The sequence below is a fragment of the Aspergillus brasiliensis genome, assembly GCF_001889945.1.
Source record: "Aspergillus brasiliensis CBS 101740 unplaced genomic scaffold ASPBRscaffold_7, whole genome shotgun sequence".
Taxonomy (NCBI): domain Eukaryota; kingdom Fungi; phylum Ascomycota; class Eurotiomycetes; order Eurotiales; family Aspergillaceae; genus Aspergillus; species Aspergillus brasiliensis.
Genome location: NW_027137448.1, coordinates 1,758,069 through 1,774,120, shown reverse-complemented (window position 1 = coordinate 1,774,120; position 16,052 = coordinate 1,758,069). Strand labels below are relative to the sequence as shown.

General features: G+C 47.9%; 7 protein-coding genes across 7 annotated transcripts; 3 read left to right on the top strand and 4 right to left on the bottom strand.

Moving 5' to 3' along the window:
• The first annotated feature begins 110 nt into the window (after positions 1-110).
• ASPBRDRAFT_613382 (uncharacterized protein) lies at positions 111-1,089 on the top strand. The gene is made up of 2 exons (XM_067628298.1): positions 111-536; positions 615-1,089. Exons 1-2 carry the CDS (start codon positions 328-330, stop codon positions 919-921), a joined length of 516 nt encoding a protein of 171 aa, XP_067478690.1. The 5' UTR covers positions 111-327; the 3' UTR covers positions 922-1,089.
• A 2,758-nt stretch (positions 1,090-3,847) lies between these two features.
• ASPBRDRAFT_44379 (uncharacterized protein) lies at positions 3,848-4,921 on the bottom strand. Its single transcript, XM_067625184.1, has 2 exons — positions 4,541-4,921; positions 3,848-4,455 (listed from the first exon to the last, which is right to left on the bottom strand). The coding sequence occupies exons 1-2, from the start codon at positions 4,682-4,684 to the stop codon at positions 4,123-4,125; spliced, it is 477 nt and encodes a 158-aa protein (XP_067478689.1). The 5' UTR covers positions 4,685-4,921; the 3' UTR covers positions 3,848-4,122.
• A 1,495-nt stretch (positions 4,922-6,416) lies between these two features.
• On the bottom strand, positions 6,417-6,875 carry ASPBRDRAFT_676691 (uncharacterized protein; the record flags this gene model as incomplete). The annotated part of the gene is made up of 2 exons (XM_067628935.1): positions 6,417-6,674; positions 6,741-6,875. 2 exons carry the CDS (start codon positions 6,873-6,875, stop codon positions 6,417-6,419), a joined length of 393 nt encoding a protein of 130 aa, XP_067478688.1.
• Positions 6,876-7,239: 364 nt separating this feature from the next.
• On the bottom strand, positions 7,240-8,312 carry ASPBRDRAFT_154790 (uncharacterized protein). The gene is made up of 3 exons (XM_067619381.1): positions 8,218-8,312; positions 7,422-8,070; positions 7,240-7,350 (listed from the first exon to the last, which is right to left on the bottom strand). The coding sequence occupies exons 1-3, from the start codon at positions 8,289-8,291 to the stop codon at positions 7,270-7,272; spliced, it is 804 nt and encodes a 267-aa protein (XP_067478687.1). The 5' UTR covers positions 8,292-8,312; the 3' UTR covers positions 7,240-7,269.
• A 239-nt stretch (positions 8,313-8,551) lies between these two features.
• On the top strand, positions 8,552-11,158 carry ASPBRDRAFT_179852 (uncharacterized protein; the record flags this gene model as incomplete). The annotated part of the gene is made up of 7 exons (XM_067619912.1): positions 8,552-8,611; positions 8,668-8,797; positions 8,863-8,936; positions 8,991-9,137; positions 9,190-9,506; positions 9,571-10,472; positions 10,580-11,158. Coding segments are annotated over 7 exons (2,041 nt in total), but the record flags the coding sequence as incomplete, so codon positions are not given.
• A 151-nt stretch (positions 11,159-11,309) lies between these two features.
• Positions 11,310-13,122, bottom strand: ASPBRDRAFT_179851 (uncharacterized protein; the record flags this gene model as incomplete). The annotated part of the gene is made up of 5 exons (XM_067619911.1): positions 11,310-11,575; positions 11,651-12,342; positions 12,418-12,749; positions 12,818-12,905; positions 13,044-13,122. 5 exons carry the CDS (start codon positions 13,120-13,122, stop codon positions 11,486-11,488), a joined length of 1,281 nt encoding a protein of 426 aa, XP_067478685.1. The 3' UTR covers positions 11,310-11,485.
• A 2,101-nt stretch (positions 13,123-15,223) lies between these two features.
• Positions 15,224-15,875, top strand: ASPBRDRAFT_44376 (uncharacterized protein; the record flags this gene model as incomplete). Its single annotated transcript, XM_067625182.1, has 1 exon — positions 15,224-15,875. A coding segment is annotated over exon 1 (247 nt), but the record flags the coding sequence as incomplete, so codon positions are not given.
• Positions 15,876-16,052: the final 177 nt, after the last annotated feature.

The following is a 16,052-nucleotide window of genomic DNA, read 5'->3' as shown; positions in this document are numbered from 1 at the left end:
CAGCACGCTCTTTGCTTAGAGCAGGAAGCATTACTCCTCTCGTCAGTCCTCACGGTAACCCGCCTTCATTGAACTTCTTATGCAAAGATCCCTATCGGCAACGGATATACTGGGTCCAGACAAGCGGCCAGAATCGCGGAACTGTCTCCCATATGCCTTCCACCGGTGTGTGCAGGGTTTTGGGTTGAGCACGGACTTGGATATGGACGAATCATCGGGGTAAATGAAAGTAAAAGATGATACCATCGTTGTCAGGTTCTCGCTTTGCGCTCTCACAGCGAATCATGAGCCTCGGAATCGAGCATCGGGACGAGGTCAACAGCCAACATGCGCCGAAATAGACTGCATGTTTCCTCACGTCTACATACCCACCACATATTGTGGCAACCTAAGTCTGAGACTGCAGCCATGGGTGGTTTCGTCCAGTTTATCAGATCTATAGATTCTATTATCAACAGCGACAGAAAATGGGTGGAATATAACCATCCGAGGCTTGGACATGTTCCGAGAGAGGAACATACCGGTTATGAAGAAGGGTAAGCTCTACTCAAAAGCTGCTAAGCTTCATCTACTTCTGCACTGATCATTCATCTTTCTAATGGCTTTTTGGACAGCGCAGATGATTGCTCATTCTGTCACAAGGTTTTGACGAATTTATCCGCGATCCTGTTGACTGCCAGCACGTTAAGTCATCTTCTGCCTCACAAACACACCGGCATTAATGGGGACCATACGCCACCCCATAAGGCAATCAGGATCCAAGGTCACCATCTCCAACATATCATGCTGCTCTCCCTTCTCAAGGGGCACAAACGCTTGACCAAAATGGTTCAGGAAGCAGGAGGGCCGGTTACGGCGCTCTTGTGGTGGGTCAGCTGGCCCGGTTCTATGTCTGCGCCAGTGAGGGGCCTGCCCAGTTAAGTCTCTCTCTTTTCGACGAGGGCAGGATGGTTTTGAATCTAGAGCACGATCAGCACCTGATTGGTGCGCACTTCGCATAGATTAGGAATGAGTTCCCAGACGACGTATATGAGGCTATTGCTAATAATCTGGGTCTGCAGACAGCTGCCGTCCGGGCAACTGAGATACTGGATTTCATGCAAGAAAAAGCCTTTCCATCCTAGGATCGTCAGTTTGACATCCCCAGAGCAGATGCTGTTTACAAACCTAGGCGGGAAATTTTGCGGCTCCGGAGTATTTGGTCACTGAAGGTTCTATCGAGGGTTTTCCTGGACCGGTCTATTCAGAATAACTCGAATGGGCACAGTGCGCTGCAAGATGCTGTTGCAACCAACGATATTGTCAATATTCGAACCACTACCTGAGCTCGAGTCTGCGAAAAGCCCTTGCTCCAATAAGTTGGAGCCAATGTCCGAAAGAATGCTTGAGGCTTTCTGTAAAGTTGATCTTCAACTGAGTTATAAAGATGTTGCGGAGCAATATATACCAGTTATCCTCAGCGAAGACGCACTGATCAGACAAGCGATAAGCCACACGAAGCATGGAGCACTCAACAGAGTAATTAGTAACACATTATATCTAGACAGCGAACTGGGCGAGGGTGAGACAGACGATGAGCAGAAGAAGTATATCACATCCCGGTGCTGCTGAAGTGCTCGAAAAGGTTATAAGGCCTTTACGCGTGCTCAAGCACCACAGCAATGACACTGGGATCCTCTTTATCCTCCTCTATTTTATCCACTGATACAAATATCGACAATAATATCGACACTTTCAATAGAGAAGAATAGTCAGACATGCGAGATGACCGGAAATCCATGGCTAATCACTCATACATACCATCCATTGAACGCCTTCATCACGACGAATCGGTTTCCATACATTCTCTCAACCAGAGCACAGTCAACATTGCTAGATCAATTACCTCTCTACCCACCACCTCCCCTGTCACGAGATCTCATGGTGCTCTTCTTTCCCCCAACTCCGCTACTTCGCTCCTCATAGTGATCAACGCCAATGCCTACCCTTCTGATGGTCCTCTATCACCGCGGAGCTGATAAAGCTTGACTCCGAAATTCAGATACGTCCAGGGGAAGCAGTACCGAGAGATATCCAACACATATTCTTGTTCCAATCGACTGACACTTTGCAAAACTTATACCTCATCCGCCATGTATGCACCACTCTCGCACACGCGAACTTCTATACCAGTGTGATGACTACGATTTTGTGTATTACATTCCTGTTGTGACCAGCACGACATATGGTCGCATAGTGTTCGTGGCAGTTGCTGGACCTGCAGGGGCCGGTCGCACACCTTTGCCGGAACTCCTAGATCGTCTATTTACTGATGATTCTTTGATCATGGAAGAATGCTCTAGTCGCTGGTCATGTCACCGTTAAACATCAAAGCAGACTCCGCCATCCCAGACTATGGGGTCTCTCTAGCAAGGTCGACCCCAAAATCGCAAGCGGATTTTGCGCGATATCCTTCCATATGGCGGATTTGACCGCCCTTGCTGAACCACAGCCTGCGGATTTGGGCTTCATATCCTGGTCCACGGTCTCGGCACGTACGTGGTCAGAAAAGAGCATGAGGGGTCTCTAAGGTCTTCCTCTGGTGGCTATATACCGGCTGAGTCAAGTTTCCTCTCGCGCCCTTGATGGATCAAGGCGCCGTGTTTCATGAACTTGTCCGGCGCGGTTATATCTACTCGCTTTCACCACACACATCGAGAGTTTAAGTCTTAGCCAGCGCGAAGATCCATTCCTCACAGGCCTCATCTTATAGGTCACGAGCCCCATTGCTGGTGTGTGTGTGTGTGTGTGTGGGTGTTGAACCTCCATCCATAGATCCTTTTGAGGACACCCGCTTTGCTTTGACATGCGTCGTTCCTTTCATGACCACATGGCTTTCGCCACTGAAGCCCCCAACCGGTTGATCTCATAGAAAGAAAACAGTTCGCAGGATCTCCCACTCTGCACACAGTACAACCTCAAACCGAATCCGAAGCCACGACCCGACTAGTCCCCTTAGCATATCGCATACGGATGTGGTCTCTACTAAGCTACTCAGCACCTCCGCACCTATCTTCGATCCTTCTCATATCATGTCTGTATGATACGAAGAAATGGGGAATGTCGAATTCAATGTACTCGGCTGGAAATAGTGTTCGTGGGGTATGGAAGCCGTTTGCACAAGAGCAACGTCAAGTGAAGTGACAGACACCCTGATGATGGTCTAGAGGGGTGAGGGCCACAGACGATACACAAGATATCTGGATCAAACCAACATCCAATTTGACCAGGTTGCATTTTCTCATAAAGAGACCATCGAGCCGTGCAATTGTCCCCGTCTAATGCCATTAGCGCTCATCGCCCGACACGAGTACTACTACGCGACCTCTCTGGCACCGCTTGTGGTCGAGACTGCGCGGAATGACCCGCAGATGAAGGATGTGCTGTCCTGGGTATTAACGATGGGAGAGAGCTGTCCATTTCCTCTACTTGCTGTCTTGTTACAACCGACAGATATGGATACGTACCCCAGCCATATCTCATCCTTCCTGATCGAGAGATCTTGTGATCTATCTATAATGGGATGCCCTACATGTCATCTTGTTGAATAACTAGCAGACTACTACGTCTGTGACAGTCTGTTGCTGGGATGGACCCTGGAGTCACAACCTTTTTTTTTTCGTCTTATTCTGAGTCTTTCCGAACTGCCGTTCTGTTGTACCCTTACTATCTCACTTGTCGTGTTGCTCCAAGAGATCACACTACAAATACCAGGTCTACTCTATCCTGGCTGATTGATAGTCATGACTCGAGGGTCGACTCATGTACTTCACTAACTAAGGTACCAGAGAGACGTGACTTCCCTGACAAAATTGCTTGAGATAATTTAGTTTGATGGTTTGGATTTCAATCAATGTATCTAGCTAGCTATACTAAACCAATACTAGTTATTAACAAAGAGTACTAGACAAGAGATAGACTCAACACAGTCAAGCCTATCCAAAAAGATCTTTTTCCTTTTTTTATCTTCCACTTCCACCCAAATAATCAAACTGCCTGCACAGCAAAAACAAATACACATGACAGCGACAATAATAATAGCACAATGCCCTCCCATCACTCACTGAGGTGACAGAGAGTAATCTAACCCAAAAGCCCCCCAGTAAGAGACCCACTACCACCACCGCTCAACAACTCGCCCACAAGCGGGACCTTGGAGAGCGGGTTATCATTCACAATATGCGAAGACGAGGACGAAGGTGCAGAGCTGGGCGTGGATGCGGTGTTCTCGGCCGTAGAGCTAGGAGTAGAAGCAGAGGAGGGCTCAGTGTCTGCCACCTTCTTCTCGGCTTGGGGGGTAGTCTTGGACGCGCTGGGCTTGGAGCTAGTGGCAGAGGGGGTTTTGCTGTTGTTGTCTGCGTCCTGTTGCTTTTGTTTCTCCTCGTTGTCTATTTGGTCGAGCATTTTGCTGGCGGACTAGTTTTTGTGTCCATGTTAGTACTTATGTATGTGGGAAGGTGTTGTGTAGGGTGTTTGAGTAGGAAGGGTGTGTCTGGATTACCTCGAGGGATTGTTCGGCGACTTGTTCGGCGAGGCTGCCGTCTATTTCGTTACCGTTCGAGTCGTCGCGCTTGACGGGCATGGCCGTGACCATTAAGGCCAGGAAGAGGCAGAGGACGAAGATTGAAAGGCTGAGACGGGCCATTGTGATGTTTGTGTAAGGATTGGGGTGGTTTGTGTGGGAAAGGAGAATAGATCGAGAATTGAAGTGTGATAAAGAGTGGACAGGCGTGATAGATGAATGTAGATCGATCTATAGCCAAGTGATATGCAGACTGCAGATACAAGTATAAGAAAAGAAGAAGATGATGAGACAAACGACCAGACCAGAGATGAATCCGAATGCTCGCCTGGTGTGCTACCGAGCCGACCTCGTGGGCATTTTTATATCTGTCCTTGGCTCCTAGGTACACGATAAGTTGTGTGTAACATTCCCTTGGTCGGGATGGCGAACGAAGGGCCGCGCTCCTTCGCGATATACCAAAACATAGATGATCCGCGTGGTTCATATTTGGGGAATTCAAGGGCTTGCTTGATGGTGGCTCTTGTTTGGCTGTTCATCCCGTGGCGCAATGGAATTGTACCTTGATGGACGCAAGGGGTGCTCAGGGCGGCACATCCTCGTGCAGGAGGGTGGAGGGATAAAGCTTGATACGTACGTGGATCGGCAAATCGGCAGGAGGAAGGGCACATTCCGGGAGGCAAGAGTTTTACACAATTGTCTGAATTGCCCTTGGTTTATTGCGCGGCATGGTTTACTTTCCCAGCCGTTCAGCGGGAGGGCTGCGTGTGCGTCCAGGATGCATGCCTGACAGCTAACGCGTCTGTTTCACATCAACAGGAGGGTTCTTTGGTGAACGATGGGAGTGACTCTAGCTTCAGACAGATTGCATTCAATAAAGGGCGTTGTCCTAGTAGCACAAATTTCATGGTGGAATAATCAAGGTGAGGGTTGCTCAATAGTCGCGTACTTGCTATTGCCAGGAGGTTCGAAACGATTTGCAATTAAGTGCCGAACTACAAACATCAACCAAAGCCTTTTTCTTGCATACTCTAGTTCTTACTGATTAATACATCAGCTGGCTGATGCCGACTGGCCATCCAATTAGCAATAGCGCTCAATGGCTGCAGGTGAGAATGGGACGTTCCAAATGGTGAACAGAACGTAGATATGGTCTATCATGCTTATATGTATCCATATACTAATAAAGGCTATATAATTGCTGCACTCGAGAAGAGATTGCCCCTTGATACCTTAACAACAAAAAAAGAGATCTTGTTTATCCACAGAACAAACTCTGTTGCCAATCATTCCAATTGTCTCACGCTGCGGCCGTCCCCTCCGCACCCAGTGACTTTCAGTATAGTTGTTGGGGTAATGCCACGAATAAAAGACTTATATTCAAGATGGCGCAATAATTGTACAAAAGTAAAGCGTGTGGACCTTCTATCTAGATCGGTATATCCTTTTGCTAACTATCAGATTCAGTAGTTCTGTCTTCATATTAGCTCATGAATAACGGAATGGTGTCAACCCAGTATGAATCCTATTAAGCTCTATGCCGCTCGGAGCTGACGCAGATGCACCAGGTATTAAGCTCATAGCTGATATCTCTTCCAATAATACAAGATATCATAATGCAAGTATTCAACAGCCCCCGCGGTAGTGACGGATCGACTCTGAATGTCGCCATTCGCCGGGTCCAACATTATCTGCCTTGGAGTATATAGTGTGCCTTAGGTATACTTATCATCAACGCAGCTTTTAATAATGGCTAGACGACCTCGCAAAGCACGAGATTCCCAGTAACACAATTGACAATAACCTAACCCCCTTCGTAAGCAATCAAAATAAAGTGAACAGATCTCTGGGATGCTCACCCATCAACAACACTCAGCGCAAGATTTGTGGATGAAAGCGGGCTTTCCCCCTTCACATAGCGCTTACGGTAGCAATAATTGTGCTTATATCCCCCACAGCCCCCAGAATGGTCATGAGCCCAGGTTGCGATTGTTGCAACCCAGAAAACAGTCGTGAAGGCATTCGCCGCGACGAGGATCCAGAATTTGTAGGCGTATCGGGCTATCGAGGAACCGGTTGCGATGAACACGGCGACAATGATGGTGGCGACAGCCTAGATAGAGAAGAAATGAGACAGAAATATACGTGGGACAATAGAAGAAGAGATTGAATAACCTACTGTGAAAATTGCTAGACCGGGTGCAGTTGTTGAGGCATGAGACGAGAGAAGTGCGGCGGAGCAACCGATAACCACGATAGCAATCAGGGACTGCAGAGCATGAATGATAAGTCTTGCAAGATGGACGGTCTGCATGTTTTGCTATACTGAAATAGATAAATAAGGCCGGGGGTTGAATCTTCAAAAATAACGTCGATGCAATGCCGTCGAGGTTCTAAAGAGTGGTGTAGCCACTTGCCTATCTTAAGTAGCCCGGCAGTCCCTCGCTACACGATTTCATGGCACACAGAACTGCCGGTAAATTAGGCTGCCTATCATGCCTTTATTTTTAGTATTTTAGTTCATCAGATAATACTGATTCGGTAGTGTCTACGAAGTACACGTCCAGTCTGTTTACCGAACCACGGCTTGGGACAGGGTAAATGCCGCTCACGTGCACCGATTCGGCATGTTGAGAAGGACTCCCAAGACGTGAAAATCGCCGTTAAGATCATTGACTGTTTACTAAGAATTGCTTTGTTCTTGTAATTTAACTCTCCCATTCAGTTCCTCGCAGCCGCTGCATAAGATATTCCACCTCAACCCGCCTCACCAAAGGAAAGACCAGCCCCTACAATGTTGAACAGAGTTAGTCACTCCAATGGAAAATCCACAACCATCCAATCTAGTGTGACCACCTACCCAATATAAAGTAGACACCGCGTCAGCAGCAATCTTCCTACAATGTGCCGCCGGAACCACAGAGACCGTTCCATAAGTCGTAGCCTTGAGCCTCAAGCGTTCCACAACGCCATCTTCCATACACCTCTGATCAAGTGCGGCGGATAGACCCCGGAGATCACGTCTCCGGATGAGATCTATGAACGTAGTCGGCTCGGACTGAAAGATCGCCTCTGCACTAAACTTACCCAGGTGGATCCGTTGCGACAGCGATTGCAGACAAGCAATGTCACACGTCGCCGTCGACCCGGGATTCGTGTCCACCAAACCCGGCAGGCAATCCTTCTGGCCACAAATCAACGGTACGATCGTATTGATATATCTAAGCTTAAGATCGTGGTTTATGTTCACGTCATTTTCATGGAGTATAGACGGGTATTCCGGCGGATGCAGAATCGGATTTCGGACCGCATCTGGGAAAAAAGGACACTGGTCCTGGGACTCGAACCGTCCGAGCTGGGAGTGAAGGCGCTCTTGCTCCTGAAGAAGAAAGTCTAATAGACTGAGATTGCTATTGGGGATGGCGATGGCGCCGGGAATATAGATATGTTTGTTGAGTGGGTACTGGGACCTTTCGATAAGGCGGAATATGATTGTGTCTTCAAGGCGTCTAGGAGCGGGAGGGTTAGCTTTGGAGCCAGTCAACTAATATTCTGCCAGCGAAACACTATATAGCAGCATGGCGCAGCAGGAGAATCACTGCTCACAAGAAGATTGGATATAGAATCAAACAGACTGGGGATGTCTGGTGGCTCACATCAATCGTGAACGGATGAGCTGTAGATCGAGTGTTTTGTGAGCATTAGAGGGGCTGGCGGTAGCTCCATCCATTTTTTGTGGAAGTACTTTATCTTGGCCCTTATACCAATGGCCATGACCCGAAAGATATCTGCAACGCCTAGTATATAGTAGTAAACCCGCAAGTGAATTATACCAATACCGAGTAGTCTCTACAGTGGGGACGGAACTCTCACTTGCGGTTCCGCTCACGTGGACGGCATTCAATCGATCTCCCTGTCCATCACAGTTCAATCACCTGCCTCTTGTTACACCATGCACTGAGTTTTCACAGTTCTAGTAGACCTTGCCATGATGAATCACAGCTTCCTGGGGTCTGAACCGCGCTCCAAGAATGCCTGTGACCCCTGTCGGTGAGTGAGACCGCTGTGCACATGCAACAGCGGAGAGCTGATCAATATGTCTAAAGCCGAAAGAAAACCAAATGCCCTGGGGAACAACCATCATGCTCATTCTGCCAACGACTAAATCAGAAATGCACCTATTCACAAAAGTTCAAGCCAAAAGCAAAGAGAATCCACAAAGTACATAACCCACATGTGCGTTTGTATACTCGTGGCCCGCCGAGGGCACCGTCATTGACCCGGTTTTCCATGATAACTAGGCCGTTCACCATGACTCTCAGGGTCAGATTAGTCGACTGGAAGCCCAAGTAAATCAGATCAATAGTACTCTCCAGTGAGCCAACCAAACCTCGTATATATGTCATCTCGCTTTCTGACACCATCATAGGGCTCTCACCAGACCATCAAGAATCGATCCGAGTATGGCTGCGCGAGACCCTGAGCCAGAAACAGACCAACGATCCGTCCACGCAGCACTTAATCCTAATGCATCAATAAATAGCTATTCAAGACCAGGGCTTAGCCCGTTGTTTGGGTAAGAACTGAAATAGGTCACTGTTGGTGGATAGCACACTAACAATCAGCAGCCGGCACCCCTCTCCAGAGCTTATGTCGCAACTCATCGAAGTATACAAGTCCGAAATACATTTCCAACCGTTTCCATTGTTCAATGTTGCTTTACTGCGGTCTCAGTGGCCCCAGTGGCCTCATTACTTGCTGCAAAGCTTCCTGGCAGCCACGTTGACTTTCGCAGACGCTTCTTTTCACAATAGCACCGGACCTTGGCCAATCGATAGCTTCATTCAAGGGGCTCGAGCAGCGGTTATTCCACTCGCAGCAGATGGCACAGTGTCAGTGCCAATCCTCATGTCTTTATGTTTATTAACACTATGCGATATCTTCGGTGGGTCTCTCAGTTCTGATCTTTTCCCTCGCACCATTCTTACCCTGTGTCCTCGGATTCTCAGCGAAAAATGAGCGTCGCGTATCGATGAATATCTGTATAGCCACGAATCTGGTAAATGAACTGGGACGTAACGCAAAGTCTACAGACCAAAGAAGTCCAGATTTGAGAGAAGAAGAGGCCAGATGTTGTTGGAATGTCTTTCTCTTTGAGAGAGCCTTCACTCGAGGTCCATGGACTCTACACCCGAACACATCAACGATGGTGAATCTCCCGGACGTTGCGAGCCCTAAGCTGCCGCGCGTCATACACCGTTCCCAATTGGCACCTCCCCCAATTACAAACCCAGATTCGAACATCTTTGTGTCCTGTCTGCATCTCTTCTCCATCTGGGGGAAGATTCTTGAGTATACTTCGCAGGCGCAGTCCGGCCAGCCAGAGGAAGCATGGCTGGCCTCTTCAACGTATTCTACTCTGGGGATGGAGTTCTACCAGTTCGAGACAAGCCTTGCACAAATTCACCGGTTCGAAAATGTGGGACTCAACAGCCGGTCATCGGAAGAGGTCTCCCAGCATATGGAGTACTGGTCCTCCTGGTTATTGCTACAGACCACGTTCCACACAGGACATGCTCTCTTGAACCATCCCCTTCTTCACGCTCTTGCCGACTCTCGTCCTGTGAACGAGCGTCCCACCTTCAAACCACCGTCCTTCCTCCAGCAGACGGTTGACCAGGCGCTCCTACACGCGGGCTGGACATCTCGACTCATCCGTGCCGCAGGAGACATGGGCATCCGAATTAACAATCCAATCATTGCCCATCAAGTGATCGTCAGCGCTACAGTCCACTGGATTTTCTCATTTGCTACCGACCCCACAATCGCTGCGAGGGCAATGTCCGACCTGGACCAATGCTATCAATTTATCTCTAATATCGCTACCCGCTGGCCCCGGTTCGCTCAGAAGGTGAGAGTGTCTCTTCATCACAAGCACGCCTTCCACCCCTCCCTTCTTTGTTGAAGACCATCTCGCTGTCTCAAATTTACAATTTTCTAATCACCCAGCAAAAACAGGCCACTGCACTCAGCCACTTACAAACCATCGCAAGACAAACACGCGGGGTCCTAGGCCCGCGCGGCCTCTCAGCGCCGATTTCCTCGCTGCTATGGAATCTGATCGATCCGCACGCGACAGACATAGACTTCACCGTATGCTCGACATTAAATCCCAGTGGAGATAGGGTCCCCACCAAACATCTAGCCCAGTTGCATGAGCGCTCTCATTCGACGAGTAGTACTACCCAGCGAACAAGCGAGGAAGTTTCGCCAGACGCAGAAGAGCAGCAGAGCCTGGCTTCCGTAAATTTCATGCAATATCCGGGGGGGTTTCTCATGGACGAGGAGCTGATCTCGGCTGAGAATCATCTATCGGAGTCATTTGATTTCCAATTCCTGGGTGGTTTTGGGAATCTGGGTGGGCTTTAAAAAAAAAAAAAAGAGAGGCATGGATGTCGAGGACGAACAATTTTTACTACTTCAACTACACTGTAATATGTCGGTATATGTAGGGGAGGAAAAAGAAGTAGAAGAAGAAGAAGAAAATGGGTACGATCTTTGAAGGCTGGTTGGTTAGTCTGCATCGTAGAGTAATTGAAGGTTCTAAAGTAAGCACAACTAACTACCATTTAGATGTTAATAAAAATCATTTTATTTGATGCAGTGTGAGAGGACGTGTAGAGATGAGAGATCCATTGCGACTGAACTGATAGAACCAAAGTCACAACGACAAACGTGAGCATGGTGCATGGGGAGAAAAGCTATGAATGACACAGAAGAGAGAAACCAGTAGAGTTTCCCAGTGGTTAACGTGCGATTGACCAATATATTACCAACCGTTATCATCCCTATGGTAGTTTCCCGTCCACTGAAGCATTTCAAAAAGATCCGATGCTGTGGCATTTCCACCGGGAACTCCAAAAGCTATCTGTTATCTGCGCAAGAGAAAGCGCCATGAGCACTCTTCGCGCTAAGGGAGATATTTTTCCCTGTCGCCCAAAGGCCCATTCCACACTATCCCATCGGATATTAGTCAAAAGTCTCCCCTCAATGGCTTAAGTTCCCCTTTTGCAGGAAATTTTCACTTACTATAAAACAGCAGAGAAGGACAAGGAAGACGTTCAGACCCGCCAGAGCAATTTGTTTCGCAGACCGAAGCTCCCGGTTCATATGTAGCCAGAATAAGCCCTCCAGTCCGAATGAAAACCAGCTGCCAAAAGCTGCAGCCAGCAGATTCAGAAGATCGTTAAACACAGGGATGGCGTTGGCGATGACCCAGGCGATTGTCCACAAGACCAGCACGATGATCACCCAGGTGCCATAGGAGACCAGGGTTCTTTCATTCATCCTCCTGGTGCCCCGGAACAACCGTACGTAGATTGTCTTTGCGCCGACGTGGCCAATAATGACCCCTGCAATGACAATAGTGCCGACCGCGACGCCAAAGGCGACTTTGGCGACGACTGGGCTGGTGCTGAGAAGCGCGGGGCTTTTGACCCCGGCGCCTGCATATCGATAGATAACCACGGCGGCGACAAGGTACAGCGAGGTGTCAGTGACCTGAAGAGCGACTAGTGCCTTGGTGAAGTCCTTGGGCTCTGCAAGCTCCGATTGGAAGCTAAAAAATGCGAGGTGGCCGGCAAAGGAGATGATGATGTTGAGCGCAGCCGAAAAGCCCGACAGGAGGGTAGGGTGGCCGATAGCATACGCTCTTGGATCTGGGGCCTCAATGCCAATAGCGACGACCGTAATCATCACGGCAATTACGATGGATAACGAAGCTTGTGTTTCAAATCAGCCACAGGTAGAGTTATATATATATATATATATGGTAAAACGCAGGCCTCCGTTCTTACATATTATTCCTAGATATGAAACTTCCTGTAGACGTCTTGACAGGGTCAGAACGAAGGTTAGAACGGTTCCCGCCAGGCAGAATAGGATCGTGCATGCAGCATGGTTCGTTAGGGTATTCATCATGATCGAAAAGGTCAAGATATGGGCACCCATCAGGAAGACGAAAAAGATTATCTGCGCGATGGTGATGATTTCTCGACCCCAGGCGCCGAACAGGATCTCTGCTGCATCGGACATGTTGTGGATCTGAGGATGGCGCACTTTGAATTGCCCAAGCACGTACCCGGTATACGTGGTCAGGGCTCCAATGGCAACAATCAGGATACAGCCACTGGCTATGTTAGCAAAATGGCTATCAGGCGCGTGTTTGATACTCCCAAGAGTATCGGTGAAGCGTACGGGACAAATCCCAATGTCGCCATGGATGACGGGAGTGAAAGGACCCCTAAGGAGACTGACTGAGCTATCATCACTGTGATATGTTTAGCTGCGATCAGGGAGTCATATTGACTTGGTTCGTTAGGTACATACATATAGCACAGTGCCTGGTTTCCGTCATTACTTTCCGTGACTATATCATCGTGCACACAAACAGAGAAGAGAGAGAGAGAGAGAAAGAGAACACACCACCACTGCATACTCCGGTATTGTATCTGGGCACCTTCTTCGCCTATGAACGGGTCTTGCAGACCCGAGGGTGGCATTATATCTCTGATCGACTCGCTATCATATCGATCAGGACAGCGGGATTGGTACTGTGTCTGACCTTCGACGATTGAAATCCTCTCGTCGACGTCGTCCTGGTTCGTCTTTTTGTCGGTAATGGCCATCATTTTACTGGTATACATGAAGTAGAGAGCGCTAGGAGGGTTTCAAACGATCCAAGAGTGGTAAAGAGATAGTAGTTAAAGATAATCTTCGGCACTTAATATCAGCGTCTCAGTCCACACCTCCTCTCAAACCCCCAGGGGTACTTTAATAAGAAAACAGTCTTCGTCTCTTATCTTTTTTTTATTCTATTTTTATTTTCCGTATCGGAGAATATGGTAACCCCAGGCTTCGCCTCCACTTCCCCGCAAGCCACGGGGAAAGCGAGATAAAACCATGCGCTGCCAATGGTTCACAGGAGGCTGCTCATCCTAGCGGACACGGCGAGATACCGTATGCACAGTCCAGGACCAGAATAGATGTTCTGGTGACAATCCCCCACCTCGACTAGCCAATGGATCCAGCGCGATGGCAATATCAACATCTCCGGATTTGCATGGACGGGCAACGAATGCCCGCTCACGTGGACGGAAGGAGTGCATCCAAATCCAAATGTGTGTATCTCCTGTCTTCTATGGCCAGTATCAGCATTTTCGGCCGACGATTGATGATAATGAGCTCCGTAATCATCTGTCCAATTGGGACTGTGATGCCGGGGAGGCGAACAACACCAGACCCGTTATCGTCAGGCGAGTGGTCCAAGATATTTTGGGGGTGGTGTGTGGGAGATCAATGCACTGGTGGGTACTATAATCTATGATCTGGAAGTAGCAGACTGAAGCCAAGTAAGTGGCACCACTGAGCTAGGGTAAGATTTTGTTTCGAGATCTTAATAGTAGGGGCCCGTTTATAATTTTTAGATCACAGTTGCTTAATCTTGGAGAAAAATCGACTACGGACTCTCGACTTAATATTCCAACTCACAGTTTACGCAATAGCATCAATATGTTCAAGTGCCACTTCTTTGCATGTTCCACTGGACTGTCTCTTCCGGATTTCACTGACAATTCACCAACCTTCCATGCACGATTATGTTGTAGGAAGCAAGCCAGTCTGAAGTGAATTCAATTTGAACCCTTTTGATCAACAGCTCCTTCTCAATAGTCACCCCCTGGCAGACAAATAGATAGTTGATCGGCTTGAAGCAGCAATGTCACTGCATGCAGTACAAGAGAAGATATCATTTGGAACTCGCTGGAGAACTGGGCGGAGGCGTGGATGATGAGACTGACGCAGCAAGATTTTCTAAACCGGGGCGGCTTACCACTTGAGGGGGACAATGAATTCGAGCATGAATATAATACAGCAATGGCCTCTTCTTCCCCAGCCAATCAGTAGAGGAATGGTATGAATGCCCTTACTGCTTTTTCACGGTCTCGGTTGATTGCATGCAATACGTATGGACCCAGCACGTCCTCAGCGATACTGGCCGTATGTCTGTGTCTTCCCAGAATGCCCATCGCCTCTTCGTTTATATGAATCACAACTGAAATGGTTCTCTCACTGCCAATATCATCTCTCGAAGTTGGACACGATTAATGTACTAGATTGTCCTTTGTGCGAGCTGAGCATGAGCATTGACTGATTCTGGGAGAGTCACGTTTGCGAACATTCTCGAAATACTGGCACTATTTGCAGTGCGTCCACATCAGCTAGTCGATAATCCAAGAGAGCCTATTGCCTGTGGATACAGAGAGTATTCGCCTTATCGCTTCTTTGGGGACGTACCTGGACGATTTCGGCGGCAACCATAAAGAGCTGCTTGTGAAAACACCAGAAGCAGCAGATCCCACGTCTTCTGGCGAAGATGCAGCAGCGGAAGCTCAATCTTCGAAACTTATTTGATGGAGATGTTGTCAATGTGGAGATTCACGGAATGCCGATACAGAAGCCACTGGGTGCCTTTCTTGTAATCATTTTCGCTGTACAAATTGTCGGTCCATTTCAGACAGTGCCTGATATTTCGCATGTATGCATGCAGTTACAGTTTCTTATGTCATTGTGGTTATAGCAGATGAATGTGAACTGAACTACTTGAAACAAGAGGAAATTCTAAGGCATGTTTTTATTCATAATATCTTTCAACTGTGATCGACACAAGTTGACCATGCAGCTCAATCTACTTTGCATGACCAGGCCAATTCTTTCTGAATAGAATGTACCTCCCTACTTTGACACGTACCACCCCATACAATAAACAGGCGGCCGCAACACGAGGGAGAGATTTAAGGAACATATATAAGTCCAAAGAATCCGTTCACTCTTGGCACGATTTTGACCTCGACGAATCATGGGGATACGACGGACAAGGCTTCGAATGTGCCGACTCCTTTCTCTTCTATCCTTCCATCCTTCTTCCTCTTCCTTGTTATAGACCTGTAGTTAGTTTGAACATTTCAATAATTTGAGCAATAATGCATGACTAGCTAAGGAAGCTCATTTTCTTCCTTTTGCCAATCAAATCATATCATATCATATGCAATCCAATCCAATCTCAAAATCAGATAGGATGAACAGAAAAATAGATAGAAATCTTGGTATGGTGTATGCTCAAAGCGAACCCAAACGACCTCGTTCAATAGTAGTCAGGCAATGGGATTAGAACGAGCATATGCAATCACTCTCGGTCTCGAAGCTAAAATTTGCTAGTGGAATAGAGCATTCATCCATCAACAAGGGTATGTTGGAGACCTTTGAATATTGAAAAGAAAAAAAAGAAAAAGGAAGGGAAAAAAAGGAGCGACGCGAAAATTTATTTATGCCGGGCGGTGGAGTGAGGTTGCTTAGTAAGATGGTGCTGTAGTTGACTAGGGGCCCCACTGAGTGGAGTGGTTAGTAGTTATCTTATCCCCAGCCACCGGGTTTA